General features: G+C 34.9%; 1 protein-coding gene across 1 annotated transcript; it reads left to right on the top strand.

The window, feature by feature from the left end:
• Positions 1–23862: 23862 nt before the first annotated feature.
• LOC120203181 (receptor-like protein 15) lies at positions 23863–27078 on the top strand. The gene is made up of 7 exons (XM_039203527.1): positions 23863–24188; positions 24425–24579; positions 24784–25001; positions 25371–25980; positions 26201–26710; positions 26800–26987; positions 27032–27078. Exons 1-6 carry the CDS (start codon positions 23977–23979, stop codon positions 26904–26906), a joined length of 1812 nt encoding a protein of 603 aa, XP_039059458.1. The 5' UTR covers positions 23863–23976; the 3' UTR covers positions 26907–26987; positions 27032–27078.
• The last annotated feature ends 526 nt before the right edge of the window (positions 27079–27604 follow it).

Here is a 27604-nt window from a genome sequence, read left to right as displayed (position 1 = left end):
ATTCCCGTCATGCTCAACAGCCACCGTAGGGTAATTCTAACCCTACTATTAGATGTTTTCGTTGTGGTGAACAAGGGCATAGGGAGACTGATTGTAGGAAGCCTGCTAGTAAAAAGGGCAAAAATTTGTTGATTGAGGAAAACGCGGAAGACGAGACTGAGGAGATTGGCGAACCCGTGTATGAAGATGATGAGACTGATGATGTGCTGTATGGAGATGGTCATGAGACTCTGGTTCGCAAGAGTTTACTTACTCCCAAGGGCGATTCAGGGGATGATTGGTTGAGAACCAATATTTTCCACACAACCTGCACAGTTGCAGATAAAGTCTGCAAAATGATCATTGACAGCGGCAGTTGTGAGAATGTAGTGTCCGAGGAGGTTATCCAGAAATTACAGTTGAAGATGGACCGCCATCCTAAGCCATACAAGCTGTCATGTCTAAATAAAGGTAGTGAGGTAACAGTTGATAGGCGATGCCTCGTGTCTTTTTCAATTGGTATAAAATATTTTGATAATGCCTAGTGTGATGTTGTGTCAATGGATGCATGTCATATATTCTCTGGCAGTATGATCGCAGTGTCATTCATGATGGACGGAAGAATACATATTCCCTTAGCATCAAGGGAAAAAAAATTATGTTGGCACCCCGGCGGGAAGGACTCACTCCTACCCCAGTAACCCATAATACTACTCTGCTTTCTATGTCCAGGTTTTTAGATGAGATTGAGCATGGCGACGTGGTCTATACCTTACTACCTTGCGAGAACAATGCAGTAGACGTGGATGCAGATTTACCAGTAGAAGTGCAGCGGCTGCTAGCAGAATTCTCTAACTTGATGCCAGAGGATCTTCCTCCTGGGCTACCACCTATGAGGGATATTCAGCATCAAATTGACCTTGTTCCTAGGTCAAGTTTGCCAAATCGACCAGCATATCGCCTCAGTCCCAAAGAGGCTGAAGAGTTGCAGCAACAGGTGGAAGAGTTGTTGGAGAGGGGCTATATCCGAGAGAGTATGAGCCCATGTGCAGTCCCTGCTCTACTAGTGCCAAAGAAAGATGGTTCTTGGCGTATGTGTGTTGACAGCCGAGCTATCAACAGAATTACAGTTAAGTACCGGTTTCCAATTCCCCGTCTAGATGATATGTTGGATCAACTATCTGGTTCTAAGGTCTTCTCAAAAATTAACCTTAAGAGCGGTTACCACCAAATCAGAATAAGACCTGGAGATGAGTGGAAGACGACGTTTAAAACGCCACAAGGGTTGTATGAGTCGATGATCATGCCTTTCGGGCTATCCAATGCGCCCAGTACGTTCATGAGATTTATGCATCAGGTCTTGTGGCCTTTTATGGGGAAATTTGTTGTAGTTTACTTCGATGATATCCTCGTTTATAGTCCGACATGGACTTCACACTTCAATCACCTCCGTGCTGTTTTTGAGATGCTGAAAACGGAGTGCTTGTTTGTCAATCAAAAGAAGTGTTCTTTCTTCACTACTTCTGTGACTTTTCTTGGTTTTGTTGTGTCTACTGATGGTGTTCATGCAGATCAGTCAAAGGTAGATGCAGTCTTGGAGTGGCCCAGACCAAAGACCTTACATGAAATCCGAAGTTTCCATGGTTTGGCGTCTTTTTACCGCCGATTCATTAGAAATTTCAGTACTCTGATCGCCCCTATCACAGAGTGCCTCAAGGGGCGTGATTTCCAGTGGTCCGAGGAGGCAGAGGCCAGTTTTAAACTGGTCAAACAGAAGATGATCGAGGCTCCAGTTTTGGCACTTCCAGATTTTGACAAAGTGTTTGAGGTAAATTGTGATGCATCTGGCGTTGGCATTGGTGGTGTTCTGAGTCAGGCAGGTCGTCCGGTTGCTTTTTTCAGTGAAAAACTATCGGGATCAAAGAAAAATTATTCCACTTATGATCTGGAGTTCTATGCCATAGTTCAGTCCCTGAAGCATTGGCGTCACTACCTAGTACAGAAGGAGTTTATTCTGTTTACCGATCATTAGGCCTTGAAGTACATCAATGGACAACACAAGCTGAGTAGACGTCATGCCAAGTGGTTGGCATACTTGCAAGAATTCACTTTTACGCTGAGGCACCAAGTAGGGAGTTTGAACCGCGTCGTAGATGCCCTGAGCCATCGTACCTTACTTCTCACCACCATGAGTACTAAAGTTACAGGCTTTGAGACATTCACAGATATGTATGCAGCTGATCCTTCATTTGGAAGGATATTTCAAGAGGTAACTGAGGGTCACCGTCATGATTTTGTTTTGCATAATGGGTATCTGTTTCGTGGATTACAGTTGTGCATTCCAGATTGTTCATTGAGGCAGCAAATTATAAGTGAACTCCATAATGAGGGACACTTTGGCCGAGATAAGACCTTGGCCCTTATCTCTTCTGACTTTTATTGGCCCAAGTTGACTAGTGATGTGGCCCATTATATGGACCGTTGTTATGTGTGCCAGCGGTCTAAGGGAGTTCTCACCAATGCGGGCTTGTACACTCCCTTACCTGTTCCTGAAGCTCCTTGGTTCGATGTCAGCATGGATTTTATACTAGGCTTACCCCGCACCCAAAGGGCCTCGGATTCTATCTTTGTTGTGGTTGACAGGTTTTCCAAGATGACTCATTTTGTAGCTTGCAGAAAGACTATGGATGCTGACCGGATTGCCCATCTCTATTTCAAGGAGATTGTGCGTTTACATGGTGTTCCTCGATCCATCACTTCAGATCGTGATACTAAGTTCATCAGTCATTTCTGGAAGAGCCTGTGGGGGAAACTGGGAACACAGTTGAATTTTAGTAGCGCCTACCACCCCTAGACGGATGGCCAGACCGAGGTGGTGAATCGAAGTTTGGGAAACCTCTTGAGGTGTTTGGCAGGAACGAAGCCGAAGCAGTGGGATTTGGCATTGCCTCAGGCAGAATTTGCCTACAACAGATCAAAAAACAGAACCACAGGTTTAAGCCCATTTGAGATTGTCTATGGTCAGAACCCATCCGGGGTGCTGGACTTAGCCCCTATTCCACGTATAGGTCATTTCAGTCCTAAAGCAGATGAGATGGCAAAGTATCTTCGGGGTATCAATGAGCAGGTGAAATAAACTATTCATGAGAGCAATACCAAGTACAAGACTCAGGTCGACAATCATCGTCGTCAGGTACTTTTTGATGTTGGTGATTTTGTTTGGGCTGTATTAACTCGTGATCGTTTTCCTGTTGGTGAGTATAATAAGCTTAAGGATCGGAAGATTGGACATTGTGAGGTCGTGCAGAAGATCAATGATAATGCTTACAGGTTGCGCCTTCCCAGCCACTTGAAGACTTCTGATGTCTTTAATGTGAAACACCTGAGTCATTGTTTTGTGGATTCTGATGACACTACTCTGAACTCGAGGACGAGTTCTTTCCAACCCGGGGTGACTGATACAGGGGGATCCAAGACAGATGATGCTGAGCTGTCAGATTGCACCTTGATGGCGCTGAGATACCATGAATTGGCATATCAGCGCAAAGGCGGGAATTAATTGTGACATGTTCCTCATTGGGGTCGTTTTGAGTATGTTTCAGTCTTTTGGCCATAACTTTGGCTACAGGTGTCAGAATCGCGCATAAGACCCCAATCCGGAAAGCTCTTTTCGACGCGCACGCTCTCCACATGGAGCTAAGCTTAGCTCCATGTGGTCTTTTTTTCAACCTCAAATTCTGCCATTTTCCCCTCCGAATCACTAGAATTAGATATTTTTACTATTTATGGTAATATTTCGATTGTCAATTAGGAAGTCAATTTAAATCCGATTTAGGCCAAATTTTTTGGAGATTGCTTATTTTATTTCGAATTTCAATTTAGAGTGATTTTCGGGAATTTGCTATTTTTGGCAAAATTTGAATAAAGACTATTTTTGGCTATAACAGTCCGGCTTGTGGACTGATTTTGGATGGTTTGATTTGATAATATTTTATTAAACCCTAAAGAGTTTTTTTCTCTGGATTTTTTTGGGCGAATTTTCTCTTGTGAATCATCTGTTGGAGCGCTTGCAGGATAATCACTATTCTGTCTAGCGTCACTCATCCATTCAAACAAAAATAGACTTCCATTGCGTGGACCTTACAAGTTCTGATTATAAGAGAAAGACCTTCCATAAACTTGTAGATTACCCATTTTTGTCCATATGTACACCACCTTGGTTAGCCTTAGATCGAGTTGACAGTAATTATTAGGCTATATGAACCTGATAAGAGTGAACAATTGAATGGTTAAAGGGTTTGTTGAGGCAGAATATCAGTCAATGACTACAACAGCTTCTGATTTAATTTGTTGTAATGCCCTTTTATTGTAATATTCAATCAGCTTTATACATTACAACGAATTTTGTATATAATGAATCTACGAAACTTAATTGTCATTTCATCCGTGGGAGATATAGATAGGAATAAATGAGTCTACAACAAACATTACATACTGATATACATTATTATAAAATAAGAAAATTTACAAATAAATATTGAAGTATATTAAAATGATTTTTTTAGTCATTTAACTTTCAAAAGTTGCACGAATCATGGCTTTCGTAGTAAAGGAATTCTTATTATTCTTTGAGGATCCGGATTTGAGCACCATGAATGTTAGGGGTGTGAGCGTTCAATATTAAAATGTTGAGAGTTATTTCTAAACATATATGGCCTTACACTTATCCTAGATTAATAAAAAAAACTTTAAAAAGTTATAAAATAAGCCTATGTGTTAGGGGTTCTCTCTGTGTTAGGGTTTTTCTCTGTCGTTTAACACGATTTATCTATGCTTTTATAGCATGTCTCTGAGGTTTGTTCTTAATTTTTTTAGCTTTTGTTAGTTTTCTGGTTCAGTTCTTTGGCCCTATTTTGGTGGTTTTTGCTAATGATGGAGATTATGCACGACTTAGAAGGATTAAATCTTGGTGATAAGAAGGAAGAGGCCCTTACAATTGCTCCTAATACTATCTCGCCCCTAATATATATTTTTTAGAATTGCTTTATTGGTTGTTTCTTAACCTCATGTATGGTTAACTTTCAAGCAATGAAAACTACTCTAGCAAATTTTTTGGCATCTTTCAAGGAATTGGGTGAGAGTTGGTTTTTTTCGACTGTATCATGAGATTGATTAGAACATGATTTTATCTGAAGGCCCTTGTGATAAGTGCTTAATTTAGTTAATATTTTACTTTTAAATTACTCCTTAATCATTGGTTTTTGTGGCTTATTTGTTCATTTTAATTCATTTTCTGTACATGACGTAAGATTCTGGAAATTGCATAAAAATGACACAATTCTGCAGTTTTTTTCAGATTCGGAATCAAAGCTGGCTGAAATTCGGATTTGAATTAAACTCAAGTTTAGGATAATATTTTAAACATTATATTTTATCTTTGTATTTTAGTTTAAATAGGTTTTAGTATTTTAATTAATTTTTAGGATATTATTTTTATATTTTATTTTTGTTTTAGGTATTTTAGTTTAAATAGGTTTTAGTATTTTAATTAGGATTTAGAATATTATTTTAAATATTATTTTTAGGTATTTTAGTTTAAATAGTTTTAAGTATTTTAATTAGGAACAAGAGCATGAAACCACAGGGAGTTACCGAGGATCAAATTAAATTGAGAAATTTCCCTTTCTTTTTAGCCGATTTGGCTAAAGATTGGTTATTTTATTTACTTCCAAATTCAGTTAATTCATGGGCTGTCATGAATCGAATTTTTCTTGACAGGTTCTTTCCAGCAGCTAAAGCAAGCGAGTTGCGAGGAGCATTATTTCCATTAAGCAAAAGAGCGAAGAAAGTCTTTATGACTATTGGGAGCGATTTAAAAAGCTTTACGAACGTTGTCCACAACACAGATTAAGTGAGCAAACATCACTATGAAGGCCTTTTACCAATGGAGATGAAAATGGTGGACGTCGCCAGTGGAGGACCATTAGTCAACCTGACCCCAACAACAGCAAGGGAATTGATTTCAACCATGGCAGCCAACTCTCAACAGTTTTCAAGTGAACCCAGCCGACGAGTTCACAAGATAAGTATATTTTCCCTTGAAAATAAGTTAGATAAATTAACTGGAGTAGTTAATTCACTTGTTGTAGGAAAATCTTGAGCAACAAGAGCATATGGGATATGCACAAAGCTAGACAATCCGACGGATTGTTGCTCGCTGATACAAGAAGGAGGATGACGAGACCACCCAAACTTCAGCTATGCGGCAAATCAAATACCAACTTATCCTCCTCAACAGCAAACACAAAAATCATCATTGGAGGAACTCATAGGGAAGTTATCAATTTCACAAGAAAAGTTCATTGCATCATAGGAAAAATCCCAAAGCCAAACCGAAACACATCTTCAAGAGTTAGATAACCAAGTAAGTTGACTAGCTCAAAATATGGGAAATTATAATCACAAGGAAGACTACCTTCTCAAACGGAGTTAAATCCGAGAAAGAATGTTAATGCCATCACACTCTGAAGGGGAAAAATTATCTCACCCGAAGTTCCAGCAAAAAAAAGTCGCACATCAGGAAGAACAAAAGGACACACCACCTTTAGAAATACAAGGTATGTCTGACTCACATATTTCTCTTTCTTCTCATGAAATCACGCCACCACCCTTCCCATCAAGGTTGATGAAGCGTGATAAAAGAGCTAAAGAAAAGGTATGCTCGATTTTTAAAAGAACTTTGCACTACAAAGAGGAAATTAATGGGGCACGAAAAGGTAAATTTGGGAGAACATATCTCTGCAATTTTTCAACGAAAGCTCCCACCAAAGATGAAGGATCAAGGTATGTTCACTATACCTTGCAAAATAGGTGATTTTAAAATTAAACGCGTAATGCGTGACTTAGGAGCTTCAATCAACGTTATGCCATTATATATATTCATAAAATGATTACTAACGAGCCTTTGAAGGAAACGTGAGTAACCCTACAGTTGGCTGACGGTCCGTGATCTATCCAGTGGGAATGATGGAAAATGTTTTAGTGAAGGTCGATGTATTATTTTTTTCTGCAGATTTCTATGTCATTGACATGGAACATGATAGGTTGGATACATATTCCGAGGTACTTTTAGGCCGACCTTTCCTAAGAACCGCACATACAAATATCGATGTTAGAAGTGGTATACTGACAATGGAATTTGATGGTGATATCGTTTAATTTGATGTTTATAAAGCAATGAAATGCCCTGATCATGTTGAAAGAATTAATTATGGTGATGTTATAGATCCTTTAATTGATGAATATATTGAATCCAATCTTTCTTATAATATTTCTAAGGTTCCTGAACTTTGCCACGAAGAGGAAGAAAGGGAGTTTGAAAATATTCATTCAATTAATTCTGATTTTTTATCTTCCTCTAAAACTAAAATTTTACCTTATGTTTTACAGGCACCTGAGGTAGAATTTAAACAATTACTAGAACATTTGAAATATGCCTTTTTGGGAGAAAATAGAACCTTACCGGTGATCATCTCAAGTAAATTATCTGAAGGAGAAGAGAAAGCTTTGGTAGCAGTGCTACGCTCTCACAAAAAAGCCATAGGATGGACCATTGCTGACATTAAAGGATTAAGACCCTCGACTTGCATGCACAAGATTAAAGTCTAAGAAGGAGCAAAGCCATCACGTGAAGGACAATATTGATTAAATCCACCGATGATGGAAGTAGTAAAAAAAGAAATTTAGAAACTCCTTGATACTGACGTAATCTATCTAATTTTGGATAGTAATTGGGTAAGTCCGATTCAAGTGGTTCCCAAGAAAACGGGAGTCAAAGTAGTCGAAATCAAGAAAGGGAGTTAGTGCCAACAAGAGTTCAAAATGGATGGCGAGTTTGTATTGATTACAGGAAGTTGAACTCTCTTACTCAAAAAGATCATTTTCCTCTTCCTTTTATAGACTAAATGATTGAAAGATTAACTGGGAAAACTTATTATTGTTGACTTGATGGTTTTTCAGGTTTTTTCCAAATCCCAATGGCGCTAGAGGATCAAGAAAAAATGACTTTTACTTGTCCCTTCGGTACATTTGCATATAGGCGAATGCCTTTTGGTCTTTGTAACGCATCGGCCACCTTCCAAAGATGCATGATAAGTATATTTTCCGACTATGTGGAGAAGGGCATCAAAGTCTTTATGGATGACTTCACGGTTTATGATAACTCTTTTAATGAATGTCTTGATAATTTAACTAATGTGCTTAAATGATGCTTAGAATATAACCTTGTTTTGAACTATGAAAAATGTCATTTTATGGTTGATAAAGGGTTATTTTTAGGTCATATTGTTTCCTCAACTGTGAGGGAAATTCATTCTTTTCTTGGTTATGGAGGATTTTACCGCAGGTTTATTAAGGATTTTTCGAAGATAGTACAACCTTTATGCAATCTACTTCAAAAGGATCAAGACATTGACTTTAATTCAAAAATGCAAGGAGTCTTTCGATTCATTAAAGAAAAAGCTTATTTCAGCTCAAATTGTTCAGTCGCCAGATTGGAATCATCCCTTTGAACTTATGTGTGACGCATCGGACACTAGCGTTGAAGCCGTTCTCAGCCAAAAAATAAGGAAAGAGCCACATGTCATAGCCTATGCGTCCTGAACTTTAGACTCGGCTCAGAAAAATTATTCGACTACAGAAACAGAACTTTTTGCTATAATTTTTGCTTTAGAAAAATTTAGATCCTATTTTCTTGGCACTAAAATTACTATTTTTTCTGATCATGCAGCTATAAGGTATTTGATGAGCAAAAAGGAGGCAAAATCGAGGCTTATCAGATGGATCCTACTTTTACAAGAGTTTAACTTAGAAATTAAAGACAAAAAGGGATACAAAAATTTGGTTGCGAATCACTTGAGTCGAATTACCCTTTCCACATCCGACCCACCACTTAGAGAAGAATTTTCTGGAGAAAAATTGATGGTGGCGCAAAGCATAACCATATGGTTTGCGGACATGATTAATTATTTGGCCATAGGTAAGTTACCATTAGATTTGTCGAGAGCTGAAATCAATCGAATTAAGCGAGAATCTCGATACTATATTTGGGACGATCCTTATTTATGGAAGCACTGCTCAGATCAGGTAATTCGACGATGTATTGCCGAAAGTGAGGTAAACTCAATTTTACAATTTTGTCATTTTTCTCTTGCGGTGGTCATTTTGGGCCAAAACGTACAACTCATAAAATTCTTGAATGCGGTTTCTATTGGCCTAACATCTTTCTAGATTCTTATCTATTTTGCAAAACTTATGAAAGATGTCAACGTACAGGTAATTTAAGCCGTAGGAATGAAATATCGTTTAATTCTATACAAGTTTCTAAATTTTTTTATGTTTGAGATTCAACTATATGGGTCCTTTTACTTCGTCATTGGGAAATACTTATATTATTTTAGATGTAGATTATGTTTCTAAATGGGTGGAAGCTAAAGCCATTCGAAATAATGATGCTAAAACTACAGTTAATTTTTTGAAAAATATTTTTTCCTGGTTTGGCTCGCCATGGGCTATAATAAGCGACAGATAAACACATTTCATCAACCGAGTAATTGAGTCGCTAATGAAAAAGTTTGGAGTAACTCAAAGAATTGCTACCGTTTACCATCCACAAACAAATGGACATGCAGAAGTATCAAATCAGGAAATTAAAACAATTCTTGAGAAACTTGTTAAACCGGACCGAAATGATTGGAGTTTAAAATTAACCGATGCACTTTGGGCATATCGAACCGCTTATAAAGGTCCCATTAGGATGTCACCATATAGGCTTGTTTTCGGTAAACCATGTCATTTACCAGTTGAGTTAGAACATCGGGCTTACTAGGTCGTTAAACAATGTAACATGGACATGGATGCAATTGGTGAAGCTCGGAGATTACACTTTTAAGAACTTCAGGAAATCTGAAGAAATGCTTATGATAATGCTTGGATATTTAAAGAAAAAACAAAAGAATTTCACGATAGTAGAATTTCTTTTAAAACTTTTTCTGTCGGTCAAAAGGTTTTATTATTTAACTCCAAATTTAAGTTTTTTGCAGGAAAACTCAAATCAAAATGGCTCAGACCGTTTACAGTTACTCAAGTATTTCCTCACGGTGCTATTGAAATTGAAGATAACTCAGGAGTACGATTTAAATTTAATGGTCAAAGATTGAAGTCATATTATGAAAATGCTCTGGTTGGTCTAATCGAAGAAATCAATTTAGAGGAACCCATGCTTTGAAAAATCAGGTCATCGAGCTAACGACGTTAAACAAAAGCGCTTGATGGGAGGCAACCCATTTCGTTATATTTTTGTTTTTATTTCATTTCATTTTCTTTTTATTTCGTTTTATTTTTATTTTATTTTTTAGCAAACTTTATTTCATTCTATTTATTTTATTTTGATTAATTTTATTTTATTTTTTCTCTGAAAAGATCTGAATTCCGATTGAACTGTGCAGAAAAAATTGATTTGGTTCAAACAGTGCAAAAAAAATACACACCAGATTCGAACAATGCAGTGTAGGAAAAAAATAGTGCAGAAAAAATAGATTTGATTCGAACTGTGCAGAAAAGTTCGAACAGAACAGTGCAGTATCGGACATTCTACTCTACAACAGCTCGTATCGACGTGGTTGTGGTCGCCACTAGATTAAGTGGGGGGGGGGGGGAAGGATAAACATGTGTCAAATTTTTCCTTGACTTGTTTAATTGTTTGAAATTGAGTTATTTTGATGTTGATATGTTGGGATCGTTGGTTGCTAGTCTTGAATTTCGCTTTATACTCTTGCTTCCTTTTGGATTATGACCATGTTTTTTATCGAATTTAATTTGCATGATTGGTGATTTATATAGCTGGTGAATTTTTTGTTGAGTATTGATATTTCATGCTTTTATCGATAGAGATGAACTTGACTCAATGCATATAAACTTTTCTTGTGAGATTTGAGCCTAACGAGCATACATTTTCTTTCTTGCTCATTGTTTGACTTGTGTGTGCCGAACTAATTAGGATATTCTACAACTTGTAATCACAATGCATATCGAGACTACATGTTGAACGTAATGTTTTAATGTGATAGGGGCACCTAGGATAAACCCACTCTTCCCAAAAAGCCTACCCGTTTATATATCCACTAGTGAACCACATTTAAGCCTATTTCTCTTTCTTTGTTTTACACCTCATAATTAAACTCGAAACCTTTCTTTTTATTTTTCCTCTCTTTTCACACTCTTTCCGAGACTTGAGATCTTGTATCATTATTGTTCCACGAAGAAAAAAAATTCAATGTTTCAAAAAAAACGTTGTTCACTGTTTCGAACAGCAAAAAAAAGAAGAAGAAGAAGAACAAAAAGACCCTTTGTTTGAAAAAAAAAGGAGAAGGAAAAATCGATCGCTTCAATTTTCTTTCATCTATTCTTTTTCCTTTTCCCTACCCTAACCTAAGCCTCATTACATTTTGTTTAAAGACCCCTTGATTATTGCATTATGTTCATTTTTCGTAGTGGAGACTTGATTGGATTCCAAGCCTATGGTAATATTTTGGTTAGTTTCGGTTTGAGGGATTTCATTTACCCCAAACACTTTGAGCGGATATGTGTGAATCTTTGTGAGGTATTGAGTCATATTTCATTGAAGTTGGCAATTAATTGTGATATCTTGCTTACTTTAAATTTTCTTGGGTGTATCTTTGCTTGATTGTAACTTGAATTCGACAAATATCATGGACTTAGTTCGATTTGAAGTTTGAGAAATAAGTTGAAATTGAAGATGACAACTTCTGATTTTGATATGTTAATTGAGAAATTCTTGAGGACAAGCATTGAATAAGTGAGGGGGAATTTTGATAAGTGCTTAATTTATTTAATATTTTACTTTTAGATTACTCCTTAATCATTGATTTTTTGTGGTTTATTTGTTCATTTTAATTCATTTTTTGTAAAGGACATAAGATTTTAGAAATTGCACAAAAAGGACACAATTCTGCAGTTTTTTTTCAGTTTCAGAATCAAAGCAGGCTGGAATTTGGATTTGATTGAAACTCAAGTTTAGGATAATATTTTAAACATTATATTTTATCTTTGTATTTTAGTTTAAATAGGTTTTAGTATTTTAATTAAGTTTTAGGATATTATATTTTTATATTTTATATTTGTTTTAGGTATTTTAGTTTAAATAGGTTTTAGTATTTTAATTAGGATTTAGAATATTATTTTAAATATTATTTTTTAGGTATTTTAGTTTAAATAGTTTTAAGTGTTTTAATTAAGATCTAAGATGTTTTATCTTGTTTTTAGGAATTTGAAGGCTATAAATACCCTTTAAGGGCGAGCCTAGAAACATATCTCTCTCATCTGAGAATAAAATCTTCTTTTTCTCTCTAGCTTCCTCTCTATTTTTCACATACTTTTCAATTATGCTAAGTATGACTTTGGTCATGCTTAGCTAATTTTCTTTCAAGCCGAAGACTAAAGCGAAGGCTCAATTCCAAACGTGAGAATTGTAAGGTACTTAAATCGTTTCGGATTTTCTCTGTTTTCTGAGCTTACTTTTAAAATCAAAACGACTTCGACATTGATTTGGATATTGTTATGGTTAACGTTTGAAGAAGGATTTGATTATTGAAGCATATTTAACTTCCCGAGAACACACTTAGCAAAATTGTTTCCTAAGAGAAAACTGAGATCAGAATCAGTTATTGTTGAAACGACGCAATCCGAGTTGGCAGTTAAGAATTGTTATTGTAGTAACTGACATGAATCTTGAAGTAAAAATCTATTTTGATGATCCGAGGAATTTGAGGTGAAGCTGAAGTCTGAGGCTGCTTTCACAATAAGTTTCTCTTTATCTCAATCTCTTTAATTTTGTTTATTTAATTATTTTTCTTTTATTTAATTCTTATCTTTTATTTTAAAAATAACTTTTAAAAACCCCCTTTTTATTTTACTACTATTATTTATTATTATATTATTATTTATTTTTAAACATTTTCAACTTTACCTGGAATTCTATCTTTTCCTAAAATCAAGAAACAATTTTATTAAATCATAAAAATCATAGTCCATGTGGATCGACCCTGCTTCTCTATACTACATTTTCCTTTCTATTTAAGAAGATGGAATTATTTTGATAGCAATACGATGGTTATCACCTTGGTATTTTAATTATCACATCATGCTTGCGCATCGTATGGGTGAGTTGTTCGGCTGTTGGGTAACTTTATTGGTTCTTTTATTGATTTTGATGCTTCGACCGTTTCATTGGGATATAGAGGGAGCATGAGGATTCGTGTTGGGGTGGATGAGCGTAAGGCACTGAAATGAAAGAAGAAAATTTCCCTTTCAAATGACAGTTTTGCTTATGACACTTTTCAATACAAGAAGCTTAAAATGTTTTGCTTTTTTTTTGTGGTGGTCATGGAGAGAACTTCTACCCAGAGCGAGTGCTTCAAGAGAAAAAAGGACATTGTAGACACCCGTTTTTGTCCAGGTTTTAATTGGTTATTATTATTATCATTATTATTTTATTAATAATATTTTATTTTTACATTTTTATAGGCCCGAAACCAAAGCCTAAAAAAATTGAAGCCCGAAATACAAACACCAAGCCCACTGAAGCTACACACCAGATCAGGTCCAATAAGAGATGGCCCACTTGTAAACCCAAACCCTGCTAGAGTTTTCACCCTTAGCATATGGCCCCCCTCACTGTCACCCATTGGATCTGTGGAATATCCAACGATCGACACTCGTCAACCATTAAGGTTTTGGGAAACCCTTCAGCACCGTTCGTCCTCGTCCGCATGATTTGGACCCATCCAACAGTCCTGATCTGTGATACAAAGTAGGGTTTTACCCTAGCATGTCAACAGTCGCCGGTGCCACCATCATATCTGGATTGTCCGAAGATGCGCACGTGTTGCACGCGTCAACTCGTAGACCTCCTAGTTGCGTGAGCTGTCATCGATGATGTGTCAACCCATTGTCGTCAATGAATCCGGCCAAACAGTAACCACAAACATCTTAAATCAATAAAAAAATAATAATAAATAAAATAAAACCATTCCCAAAAAATCTGAGATTTCTCAAATTTTTTTGGAGCTATCATTGAACCTTTACCCTCCCTATACCTTAAACTCAACCAAACAAGCAACCATTTTCTTTAATAACGCAACAGATTCGAAGAAAGGGGGCAAAACGAAGAGAAAGAAACCAAAGAGAGATTCGAACGAGGAGTCAGATCGAGAGAGAAGAAAAATAAAAAAACTGAAAGAAAGTTCTCACATTTGGAACAGCCGCCACTGTTGCCTCACTGGAGCCAACGGAATCCTTCATCATAGAAGGTAAAGCTCGGGTTTTTAGGGAAGGAACAAGAGGAATTTTTAGTTTTCACCACCATCACCGCCGACTTATGGTGACTGTGGTCTTCTTCTCTTTCCCAACGACGGGGAAGTGAGGGAGGAACAAGAGAGAGTTGAGAGCTTTTGCTCTCTCTCTCTCCCTTGGTCTAAAATGGAAATGAAGCAAATGGTGGGGAATGACCAGTTTTGGCTTAGGTTTTAACCATATATATTACGCATGAAACGACGTAGTTTTGGGAGGGGCAGGAGCGTATTTTAGCGTGTGGGTAAACCCCATTGTAGTCACTAAATGCAATTTTACATTATTTATACTTCATATTTTAAATTTTATTTCGTTAGCACTTTGGTCACTATTTTCTTACTGCTAGCTTTCGATTAAATATCTATTCTCAATGGTTTATTTCTGAATTATTGCATTTTGGTCCATTGTTTCCAATATTGTTTAAAATCGGTCTATTTGTGTTTTCAGTTCCTCGGATTTTTTGTTTATACGCAACCCGATCTCTATTTTATGCTTGAAAATTCGGATTAGTATTTGATTAACCCCTTGTATTTTTGTATTCATGCTTTTAGATCCCTACATTGTTTGTTTTCGTATATTAGCCCTTAACTTAGCAAGTGCATATTTTGTTGTAAATATTGCTATGCATGTGATGCCATATTAAATATTTATATGTATATGTCTACGTGCATGTATATTTTTATGTTTTGTATAGTATATTTATGTATATTTTTTTAATTTTTTTGTTAAATGCTTATTTATTTAATAATTTGTTAAATGTGACTCACTCGAATATTTTTAAGAACATTCTATCATAGAATGGGCGTGAAAAACACTGCTTGATCGAAGTAGTGTTATTCAACACGACATTCGAAAGAAAAATGAACTTGAAATGAGTCGATTTTATTTTTATAAAAATGATAATTAATTCGTTTTTATTTTAATTTAAATGATGCAATGCATGTCTCTTTAAATAGCAATTTGTTTCATACTATTACTGATGTTCACTTTATATTCGATTTGTACTTTTAAACGAACATTAGGGATAAAATACTTCTCGTATAAAGAAGAAAAAAATATGACAACCTTCCCATTGGAGGATGTACAAATCCCATGATTTCTTCTCAGATTAAGGAATGTTCCTTGATGAATAATTCGAAACAAATTAGTCAATGTTTAATAAAAGGATCATACTTTAAATATTGATACGAACTCACGATGTCCACCATTTACGATAATATATAAGAGACTATACCAAATTTGGGCACTGTGGGGTGCTTATCCTTCCCCATACGTAATCGATTCCCGAATCCAAAAAAAATCATTGGTAAACGCAAACTAGTTTTTATATTTAAAATGATTTTTTAATTATTTCAAAAGACGTTTTTAGGTATTTGATCTACCTAACCCAAAGATCGATGACAGCTCCAATTCATAATAATAAATTTAAAAATCCATATTTCTTAATAAAGTCATATTTTTTAAAATAATAATTTTTTTCAAAAATGGTTATGACAGCTTGGCGACTCCATTGGGGACACTTTAGAGAGTCAGGCTGTAAGTCGCTTATACATTGTCTTAGTGGTGAGAGTTATGAGTTTGAGTCTGTCGTTAACTTATGATCCATTTATTGAAGTTTTGTATAGTTTTTTTATTGTTTAAACTGTCATACTGATGTTTTAATTTATGTTTTCGGCTTTGTTAAAGTTTTTGCCGAGACTTTTTTTTTAGTCAAAGGTTTGTATGCTCTTCCTTACACACCTCACGTGCATTTGCATGACATAAGCTCTATATCCGAGCTTCGTCCCAAGTAAGTAGGGTTGAATGCTTTGCTCTCGTAAGAATTTGTTCTTCGTATGAGCTTTAGCAAATAGCCCTGGGGTACACATGCCTTATACCTTCGTAGGGATTTATTACTTGTATGGGTATAAGGAAGTGAATCCCCTCGAATTGAAATCGATCTGTTTAAGCCTATAATGGGTAAGGGTTGAAGGCTTGGCAGCCCAAAAGGCACCAACAAAAAGGACAATTCGAGTATCTTTTCACTGTTAGGGCTGAAACATGTAGTGAACCATATAATGGTCACCCTAGGTAGAGTCATACAGAACCTTTGTCCGTTAGTAGGAACCGAAATAATTGTATCGAAGGAGGAACAATTCTAAACCTTTAGCTTTAAATTCATAGCATATATTTCTTTTTGATTGAAAGGTGTGAACTAGATTACATGCGGTTAGGATCAATTTCTTGAAAATAAAGCACGTCGGGTAGAAAACATGTCTGGGTAGGATTGTTATTTAATAAAAGCATGCTCAAGTAGATTCCATGATGGGGTAGGTGTTATATTCAAATATGAATAACACTTTTTTCTATATCAATTATCTTACTTGTACTAACTCATTTTTTCTATTTTTTGTGTCATTTTCATCTTTTTTACATTGCATCATCATAATATAATGCGAAAATGTCAATCTGCAAGGGAATATTTAAGTGAAAATTTTCATAAGTAGAGATAAAAGCTTTTAATCAAGCAGCCGCATACACAGACATGCACTGATTGCTAATAAGGAAGAAAATCGCTTGAAGATTGTGCACTAGACTTAACTGATAGAACAACCTCGAAGACTCGAAAGGTAATCCCTTTATCCAAAAAGGTAAAGTAATGGTAGATATTTCGCTTACAACTATTCCACCATTAATCATCAAGGCATGCCACATAATTCTAGCACTACAGGGGCATTCACCGAGATAGGTTATAGAGCGTTTGAAGGGTATAATTTTCAAGGAAGAAGCTCCGAGACAAAGCATTGACCAATTTCAGACCTAGCGTCTAAACGAAAGCATGTTTGTAAAATGGACTATCTTCTAATGTGAAGACTTTTTATCTCTGATGAAAATTATTCTATAATATTCATCGTTGGGATCAATACTTTTTACATCTGCATTTTTATATTTACATTCTGCACTACATTTATTTAAGCGTTTTCACATGCATCATTCATAAAAACATGGAATTAATTCATGGAGGATTCGATGAAAGTGATCTTAATCACATGACACCACATTAAGAATAAAAACAAGTTTCGAACAATTAATTCAGTTGGTCGTAGGGATAAGCCTTATAGGATGATCCGAGAAAAGAGTCATTTTGATCCAATTCCAATGACCTATGAGGAATTACTTCCAACGCTGGTTGAGAAGAATCTTCTGACTCTGGTTCAGTCTAAGACAAAAGAGTCCCCATATCCTAAGGTCTACGATATTGATTCCATATGCAACTATCACATAGGAAGTTTACGACATTCCGCTAAGAATTATAAGGCACTGAAGCGTAAGGTCCAAAATTTGATTGATTTAAGGGCATAGACATTCGAAGAATGATGGGGCATTCTAAAGTGGATCGAGAAGTCATTGCATCTACCATGAAGCTTTATTGCACTTGCATTAACAAAATTGTTTTGTTTGAACTCGTTTTTGTTTTTCCTTTAATATTTCCTTAAATATTTTGTAAATAGTTTGATGATTGAACTTATGCTACCTTCTAAGGCTATGAACAATTAATCAAGTTTTAATCTTGTAGTTTTTTTAATATTGATTGAATTATAAATTCTTTTAAATATTCAAGAATTATAGATTTTTGACATATGGAAAGATCATACCTTTCTTATCCCATCCAAAGCCAAAAATAAGATCACTCATTTTTACCCAAAATAATTCATTGTCACTACCAAAGGACTAAAATTTTGACATTACCTCTCCTTGAAACTTTGAAATATTGTCTTTATCTTTTTTTAGACACAAAAATTCATACTCTTACCTTTCGTTGAGACAATAAATTCACATCCTCGTCTTTTGAGACACAAAATCGATATTTTCTACCAATAAAACCTAAAAGCAATTAGTACAAGATGTTTACTTGTACGAGAATGGTTCTGCATGGGAAACAAGATGGAGCATCTGGAATTAATTTTATTAAGATGAGCCTGAACAATTGGGATATGCTAGAAGCAAGAAGAAAAAAAAATAAATGAAATGGTTTGAAATAATTCTACCATGCATTAGTTACATAGTTTACAAGTGAATAAGAGTTAATCCTGAATATGTATCCCCATGGGGATACCTCTTATGCAAGGACTTCCTTGTATAGAATGACGAATGACTTTCTTTCATTATCACTTCGTAAAATGAAAAAATATATCCCTTGTTGTCCCCATTTGAGCCTGAATTATATTTTTTTCTGATTCAACCCTAACCAAAGATCACCTTCCACACTAGGGGGAAAGGTGAAGAAAATCTACTTGCATGAGTGAAGACCATCAATCCATATAAAAATACTATAAGGTAAACCAAATACGAGGTGTTTGAAGATCAAATCAAGGTGAGAACACAAAGAAAAGAGAAAAGAGAAAAAAAAAAGAAAAAAAAAGAAAAAAAAGGAAAAGAAAGAAAATGGATAAAGTATTAAGAAACAAGTGACTCATCGAGCTTCAAGTCGTAAGATTGAGCAAGTAAAACTTGTTCAAAGATCCAGAATCAATTCACAAAAAAGATCATGGAACTTCAAGAGAAAATAAAAGACACATACGACAAGATTCAAATTGAGCAAGACAAGATTGAAGACAACATAACGAATTGATCCTTGGTTTGATAACCCTTAAACATTTGTTTGGGCCATTTACACATTTCTTTCATAACAGTGAACCATAGCCTACATTATGTGCCTAAAAATGAAAAAGGGTTTTCTAAATAGAAGAGACTATCTTTAGATTTTATCCCGCCCATCAGGACTAATCTTTTATTTACAAAAGATTTTCTAAAATCTTTAATGCATGATATAGAAAAAATGACAAAGGGAGTTTCAAGACGTAAAATTTTGAATAATGTCTTGAAAGAAAAGGAGGATTCGAGTTAAAAACCTGAATATAAGACTCGAATAGGAAGATTGTGCAGCTGTTGTATAAGAGGTGATCTCACAAATCCCTTTATAAGATATCGTACAACCAAAGTGTGCTTACGAGAGCTGAGAACCGAATAGTGTTTTCTAGAAGATGAGCATAGAAGCTACTTCATCAAATCGATGAATACCAGATAATTGAAGATAATAAATCCTAACCAAATAAACCAATTTGAGACACCTTATCTTTCCAGACTTAAACCTATCTCAAAGATAGCATTAATCTTGACACTTGTCAAATAACTATAATTTTGGAAGGATTAAGAGAGTAATTAATTCTTTGTTATCCAATGAACTCTTGTTTTATGATTTGTCTCAGTCATAAAACCTAAAAACGGGTTATATTTTTTTTCAAAATTTTGATTAAACATTTTCAAAATTCTTTTAATTGATTTTTTCAAAATTTGAAAATATTAGAAGAAGAAAAACATTTTCAAATAAGACAATCTCTCTAGAGTAGATATTTGTAATTGAAACATGTCTCCCAAACACAGAAGCTCAGGCATAGAATCAGAAATGGAGCAAGAAATGATAAATTTGTGGCATTATTGAAGGCCCATATCATCTATGAATACAAGATCTTTGAATCGAACAGACATTTATTTTTAATGAGATAGAAAGGTGTGAAGACTGAAAATGATGAAGTAGAGACAGTGAAGGTTACTATATATGACTGTTTTGTCAACCATCACAATATACAATTGTATCATACTGATGATTTGTCGTGCATTAATGTTAAAACCACAAATGATGAATGTTTTCTATACCAGTAGTTACGAAGTAGAGCCAATGTTGAGTTCATATGGGATTTCTAAATCCCAATCTAGAGGTCATGTTCTGTCTGTGCCAAGATAAAAAATGGACAATGGGGAAGTTATCTTTCTGCTAAATGGGCAACAGAACTTTGAAAAAACTCAATGCAAAGCTTCGAGAGCTGAATTCGATGTTAGCAATTGAGCAAATACATTCAATTTCAATTTTGATTGCCTCTATAGCTCTAACTACCATCCTTGGTATGGATGTATCGTAGAACTTGTCAGAGAACACGAATGTTCTGCCAGTTTTTGCGGTGGGATAAAAGCTCTATTGGATTTATACACAAGTTCATGCAAGGGAAGCCAAATTTATCAGGGGCAAAATTTTTTTTCTTGGGGCAAGAAGAAATTAACACGAGTCAAGAATTGCAAGGATGCACGTTGGTACAAACAAAGAGTGAAGACAACCGAATCAAGGATAAAATAAAGATTGCTCATGCAACCATTCCCATCACAGATCAAGAAAACATGCATAAACATAAACATATACATCATGAATTTGCACCTTTTCATAATACATTCATTATCGCATGCAATAAAAATGTTTTCCCCTCTCGTAAGGATGCCTTTATAATCGTTCTTGAGAAACTAATTTCATATTTCTCAAGATTGTTCGTCTAAGAACATCAATCTAGTCTTTCTTAAGATTTTTTTCCTGAAATCCTTATTTCATTTTTCTTAAAGGTCATTTTTCTCCTCTCACGAGGATATCATCTAATTTCCCTTTCTCAAGATCATTTTCTCCTCTCAGAAGGAAAAATTCAAAAAGACGTCAAATCAAATACATGAAATAAACTTCATCTTAACATTCATAAAAACATTCAGGATAGTCATTCATAAATGCATCATTTTTTATATAGATCTTTCAGGAAAGAAAAGTTTGATGATGACTAGACGTCCCCAACATGAAGGAACAATGTCGTTCACATATTTGACATCCTGAAGTGAACAGATCTTCTAAAGGCAACTAGATCTCCTCAACATGAAGAAGCAGACTGTCTGTCACCTTTGAGATTGTTTCTCTCGAAACAAAGTTTCATATCATTTAAGACAATTTTTCTTGAAGAAAAATTGATCTTACTTGAGATTGTTTTCCTAAAAACAAGTATCGTCTCGCTTGAGACAATTTTCCCTTGAAACACAAATTTTGAAATTGTTTTCGTCAAAACAAATTTTGAAATTGTTTTCGTCAAAACAAAATTTTATCTCACCTGAGATAGCTTCTCTTGAAACAAATTTCTTTTCACTCATTTATTTTCACTTAAATGTCGAATATTTGATAGGAATTCAAAGTTAGCAAAGACTTCGTTTTGCAATCCCATGTTGAAGAAGAAGATTTCATGTCAAGCCAATCATTAGCAACTATGACTAGATCTCCTCAACGAGAAGGCGCAATGTCATCATTAGATTTGACACTGAGGAACGTTTAGCTCTCCTCAACATGAAGGAGCAATGTCGTTTTCAAAGTCAAACTATCTTTATACAATTAGACTTCCTTAGCAAGAAGAACAACATTGTCCTCAGATTCACAATCCTTCAAGAACGACTAGTTTTCCTAACCTAGAAGGAACTATGTCGAATTAAACCATCAAAGTATGACTAGACGTCCTCAACACGAATGAACAATGCCATCCACCGACCAGATCTCCCCAACACAAAGGAGAAGTGTCATCCTTAGATAATCAGACTTTCTCAACGCGAAAGAACAATGTTGTTTCCATTATCCAAATCCGACCAAATCTCTTCAACGTGAAGGAGCAGTGTAATCCAGATAACCAGACTTCCTCAAGGAACAGTGTCATCCTCAACACGAAGGAAAAATTTCATCCACCGACCAGATCTCCTCAACGCAAAGGAGCAGTGTCATCCTCAGACAGTCAGAGAGATTCAAGCAAATAAACAAAAGTTATTCTAAAAATAAATAAATCATAATAAATTTAAAAAGAGACAAACGAAAAATTAAAGCAAAAGTTTACAAAGTAAATGGAGAATTAAGAAGAAACATCAAATTAGGGAAAATAAAATATAAAGGAAAATCATGAGTTAAGCAAAATTGAAAGGAACCCAAATCAGAATAAAAAAGGTAAAACTAAAAGAAACATATGTCATCAATTTAAACAAAATTTAAGAAAGAAAAAGTCAATAAGTAAGTTAGGAAATAAATTAATTACTGAAATTAAAGCGCCAAAATTAAAGGAAAAATAAATATAGGTAATGAAATGTAAGGGTAGAAAGTAATTCAAAATCAAATCTATAAATATTAAAAGTAAAATTTATAATTAATATTTTATAATAAAAAAGAGTTAATTACATTATATGCCCCTAAACTATGACTCTTATTTGAAACTAGTCATCAAACTTTTGAACATTTTAATTTCATCCCGAAACTATAAATCTCATTCTAAATTGGCCCTTAAACTTAGATCTTTTAATTTCATCCCAAAATTCATCCAAATATGCAATCCATTTCAACGATAGTTTAACCTAATTTGTTTTTCAAACAAATAATAATATAACTTGTCTAATGATTTTGTTAATAAGAGATGTGATTCGTATATACAAATAATTTAGAATAAAATTAAAATATTCAAAAAGTTAAGGGACCAATTTAGGAAGAAGATCATAGTTTGGGGGATGAAAATGAAATGTTCAAAAGTTTGAGGATTAATTTAGAATAATATTCATAGTTTAAGGATAAATTGAAATGTTTAAAAGTTTAGGGACTAATTTAAAATGAGAGTTATAGATTGAGGACATATGATGCAATTAACTTATAAAAATGTTATTTTTCTGAATTTTGTCTTAGCCTTCAATAAAAATAAAAGGCTTAATACCAAAATAAGTGCCCAAACTATACCGCTTTTCCCAAATAGGTGCCTAAACTATTTTTTAACTCATCCAGGTGCTTAACGTTACAAACGGTACCCATTTAGGTGTTCGACCTATCAACGACGTTAATTTTCCCTTTTAAGTGTCACGTGTCACAATCTGATGATTTTGAAATTTATTTTTAAATAAATATTAAAAATATTATGATACTTATTAAAAAACACTAACTTTTCTTATATCATAAAACAACCTCAAAATCTCAAACCCTAACTGTAATCTTCCTTCGCTGCCATTTTCGACCACAACCACCGCTACCTAAATAGTTCCTATCATCTTCCTATTCATACTTTGTCGTATTTTTGTCGATTGGCCGTCAGAATCTAGTGGGATCATGATTTTCATCCTAGGGTTTGCAGGGTATAAAACGTCGATTCGTCGTCGATCGGACGTCAATCAGTCACGATTTCATGGAGGTTTTGGTCGTCGAGTGAAGGAGAGGTCGGGTGGAGCTTCGTAGATGACAAAAGATCGTGATCGGTGTGGGTTTAGGGGTTGAAATGAAGGTTTTCAAAGTTATGTGTTTTATTTCAAAATGTGTTTTCTTTATATATATATATATAATTTTAATTTTATATAAATTTTTAAAAATTACGAGATTATGACATGTGTCACTTAAAAGATGAATTAACACCATTGACGCTCCGTGCACCTAAATGGGTAATATTTGTAACGTTAGGCATCGGGATGAGTCAAAAAATAGTTTAGACACCTATTTGAAAAAAGTGATATAGTTTGGAAACTTATTTTGGTATTAAACCAAAATAAAAAGCAAAATAAATAAGCGTTCCACTTTCTTCCACATTTCAGTTCGAGAAAGGTAATCAAATATAAGATAGTTGCCGACTTTGAATTCTATTATCGGATTCAATTTTCGAAGATCTGAAGACTGAAAGATCAAAGCGAGAAAAAGCGAAGAACAAGATAGATCTAAACTCAATGGAGAACAAAAAAGAAGTAATAAATCTAAAGGAAATGGAGCAAGAGAGCGAGTTGATTCGGCGATGCATAGAAGCAGCCTGCCGAAGCAAAGAGAGCGTGGAGAAATGGCGGAGGCAAAGAAGAAGTCTTGAGCGTTTGCCTTCTCACCTTTCTCAAGCTCTCCTTCGAAACCTCCTCCGTCGTCGCCTCCTCTTCCCTTCCTTGCTCGAGTAAACATACATTCGTTTATTATCACTTCAATTTTTCGATATATTTCTAAATAATTTGATTTTTTTTAGTTTTCTATTTGTTCAATTGTTACATTTTCTAAAAACTTAGATCTGAATTGTCTGCCCAAAAAAAAACCGTGAATTGGAATTTACGTTGTTTATTTAGCTTTCAGTTTAATTTTGAATTTTTGCAATCTGATCCCTGTTAAAGTAGATTGTTCGTTTTCATAATGCAGAGTCTTCAAACACAGTGCGGAGGAGATTGATCTTAGAGGCGAGAAGTATGTTGATGAGGAATGGATGGCGTATTTAGGCGCATTTCGTTATCTACGAACTCTTAATCTCTCTGATTGTCATAGAATTAATAGTTCTGCTATTTGGTCCTTGGTTGGTATGTTTTTCATTTTTTTTCAAATGTAACAAAAAAATATAAGGGAGTTTATTTTCAGTTATCTGTACGAAAATTAGGATATTTTAGAAGCATTAAAAGTAATAATTCCACAAAGAAATGGTTATCAGAACTCAATTTTGTCATGTTATTGATAAGCTGAATTACTTTTATAAATTTGTAGTGTTTTTATTTTCTTCGTTTTAGGAATGACTAGTCTGAAGGAACTGGACCTTTCACGGTGCATGAAGGTTAGTGATGCTGGCGTTAGGCATATTATATCCATTTCAACTTTGGATAAGTTATGGATTTCTGAGACTGGTGTCACTGCGAACGGCGTTGCACTGCTCTCGTCTCTTAAGGATTTGTCTGTGTTAGACTTGGGTGGTTTGCCTGTCACAGATACTGCATTGAATTCTCTCCAGGTACTACATTGTATTTACTGTATATATTATCATTGGCTGAAGAATAAAATAATCCACAATTATATCCGAAATTACTGATGATCCATGGCTCTTGAGTTTTGCTGGACTCTGCAAACTCTGTTAGTACTTTATTTAGATGAGAACTTGGTGTCTCGGTTGTTGTATTGTGTTAATGAAGTTTCCTTGCATTTAAAATCATTTGTAAGAACTAGACGATGTTAGTTATATTTCAATTACCATAGATTGTTATTTTAGTCTAAGTTTGGCTGTTCCATTTTGAATGATTGATTTTAAGATCTATTAGTTAGTTTTCATTTTCAGGTAAAATAATTCAGATTAAAATGATATGTGATGGCTGTTTTGTTTTAGGTATTGACAAAGCTACAATACCTTGATCTATGGGGGAGTAAAATATCTAACAAAGGGGCTTTCGTCCTTGAAAGCTTCCCCAAGCTGAGCTTCCTCAATCTTGCTTGGACCAATGTTACAAGCTTTCCGAATCTGCCATCTCTTGAATGTCTGAACATGAGTAATTGTGCAATTGATTCTATCCTTGAAGGTGGTGGTGATAAATCTCCTCTCTTGAAGCTCGTCTTTTCCGGAGCAACTTTCGCGAGTGAGGCCGAGGCCTTTTTACATATCAAAACAAGTTCCTTATCCTATTTAGATGTATCCAAATCTTCCCTTGACCAGTTTGGCTTTTTAGCTGATATGAAAATGCTAGAACATTTGGATCTCAACTCTAGCACCTTTGGTGATGGTTCTGTTGAAATGATTGTATGTATTGGATCTGGTCTGAAAAATCTAAATCTAAGCAGAACAAAGGTCAGCTCTGTGGGGATTGGGATTTTAGCTGGACAAGTTCCCAAACTTGAAATTTTATCTTTATCTCAAACATCAATTGATGATGTTGCCTTGTCTTATATCGGCTTGATGCCATCACTTAAGGTTGTTGATCTAAGCAACACAAACATTAAAGGTTTGGTTTCTTCACCACAAACCTTAAGTTGTTACTTGCATTAATCACGAATATTGTGGAAGTCTTGAGTTTTTCACGGCTTTGGAATATTTTTTTCTGTTGCCTTTGTTCTTCATTTGTGGACTTAAAACGGAATTATTAATCCTTGGCATGCTCATTTAGTTTTTAACATTTTCTTATAAAAAAAATTAGTTTTTAACATTTCTTTTGCAATTTGCAGGTTTTATTCTCCAGCCAGGCACCGACTCACACAAGGATAGCACACTAACAGTACTTCAAAGTCTTAATTATCTGGAGAGCTTGAACTTGGAGCATACACAAATTAGGGATCCGGATTTGTACCCTTTATCAAGTTGCAAAGATCTGAGTCATTTATCTCTCAGATGTGTGTCCCTTACGGATGCCACTTTGCATCACCTATCATCTCTCCCAAAGCTGACCACTCTTCAGGTCCGTGACGCTGTGTTAACAACTAGTGGCCTGGATGCATTTAGCCCACCAAAAACACTGAGATTACTGGACCTGATGGGTTGTTGGCTTTTAACTGAAGATGCTATCTCGCTATTCTTAAAGAAACATCCTCAAGTTGAGATACGACACGAAGTTATCCAGAACCTTTCAGCAGAACAGCAAATAATTTCCAGTAGCCCATCCTCATCACAACAATTTTCAAAGATTTCTCGATGGAACAAAAAGCAGGAAAAATCACCCATGCCCGAGTTTCTCGTAGGTAAGTAGACGTTCACAATTTTATTCTTTTAGCATCAAATATCGAGTCTCTTTTATAATCTAATTGTCCTTTTTTCCCTCAAATATTAGATCAAAGATTGAAATATAGCAAAGAGGAGTTACTTGCACTACAGTTTTCACCTTTATCCCTTAAATATCCACATAAGACGGGTAGTGTTTCACCCAATTTACAATAATATCAAATGGACTAATTCCATTGACAACTACTTTGTTTAGAGGCAACAAGAAAGCTAAGTGAGACATGAAAGCTTGCTTTTTTTTTATTTTTAATTTCATCCCTCCCCCAATTCCAATATATATGTGTTACTGTACTCGTATGTTTGTACTTGAATGATGAACTGTGTTTTTACCTTTTTACTAGATAGGAAACAAATTTTCTTTACTAGAATATAAAAATTACATATAGATAATCAATTAGTTTGTTAACGAAATCCACCACCTCACTGTCAATAATATTATGAATTTGAATATATATCTTCTTTCATCCTAGACAGTCTAAGATCGTCTGTAGATGGATCATTAGTCAAATGTTTACTCATTAGTGCTATTTGTAAATTCATTTGTAAATATACTTGTATATATACCCATTTTTTTATCCGCCGTAAGTGCTAAAATCATGTACCCGTAAGGAAATATCAAACCTGTTGAAGCCCAGAGCCCACACTTATGAGTGAAAATTTTGGACCTTAACTAGGGCTAATAGTGTAATTTCGTTAGATAAATTTGTAGATAATTGTTATACTACTTTATTTATTTTTTAATTGAGTTTTTATTTTATAAGGGGTCAGGTTGGATCATATCACATTTGCATTTTAAAAATTCAAGTCGGATTAATTTTGAGTGGATGATATATATTTTTTAAATTAGGTTGGAT

The sequence above is a fragment of the Hibiscus syriacus genome, unplaced genomic scaffold (genome assembly GCF_006381635.1).
Source record: "Hibiscus syriacus cultivar Baekdansim isolate YM2019G1 unplaced genomic scaffold, ASM638163v2 tig00009117_pilon, whole genome shotgun sequence".
NCBI lineage: Eukaryota > Viridiplantae > Streptophyta > Magnoliopsida > Malvales > Malvaceae > Hibiscus > Hibiscus syriacus.
The sequence above is the reverse complement of the archived record's forward strand: the minus strand, read 5'-3'. Positions and strand labels throughout refer to the sequence as shown.

Coding starts and splice junctions, on each gene's coding strand:
- LOC120203181 (XM_039203527.1), top strand. CDS start 23,977: ATGGAGAACAAAAAAGAAGTAATAAATCTAAAGGAAATGGAGCAAGAG. Junction 24,189..24,424: donor CTCTTCCCTTCCTTGCTCGA/GTAAACATACAT, acceptor TTCATAATGCAG/AGTCTTCAAACACAGTGCGG. Junction 25,002..25,370: donor CTGCATTGAATTCTCTCCAG/GTACTACATTGT, acceptor GTTTTGTTTTAG/GTATTGACAAAGCTACAATA.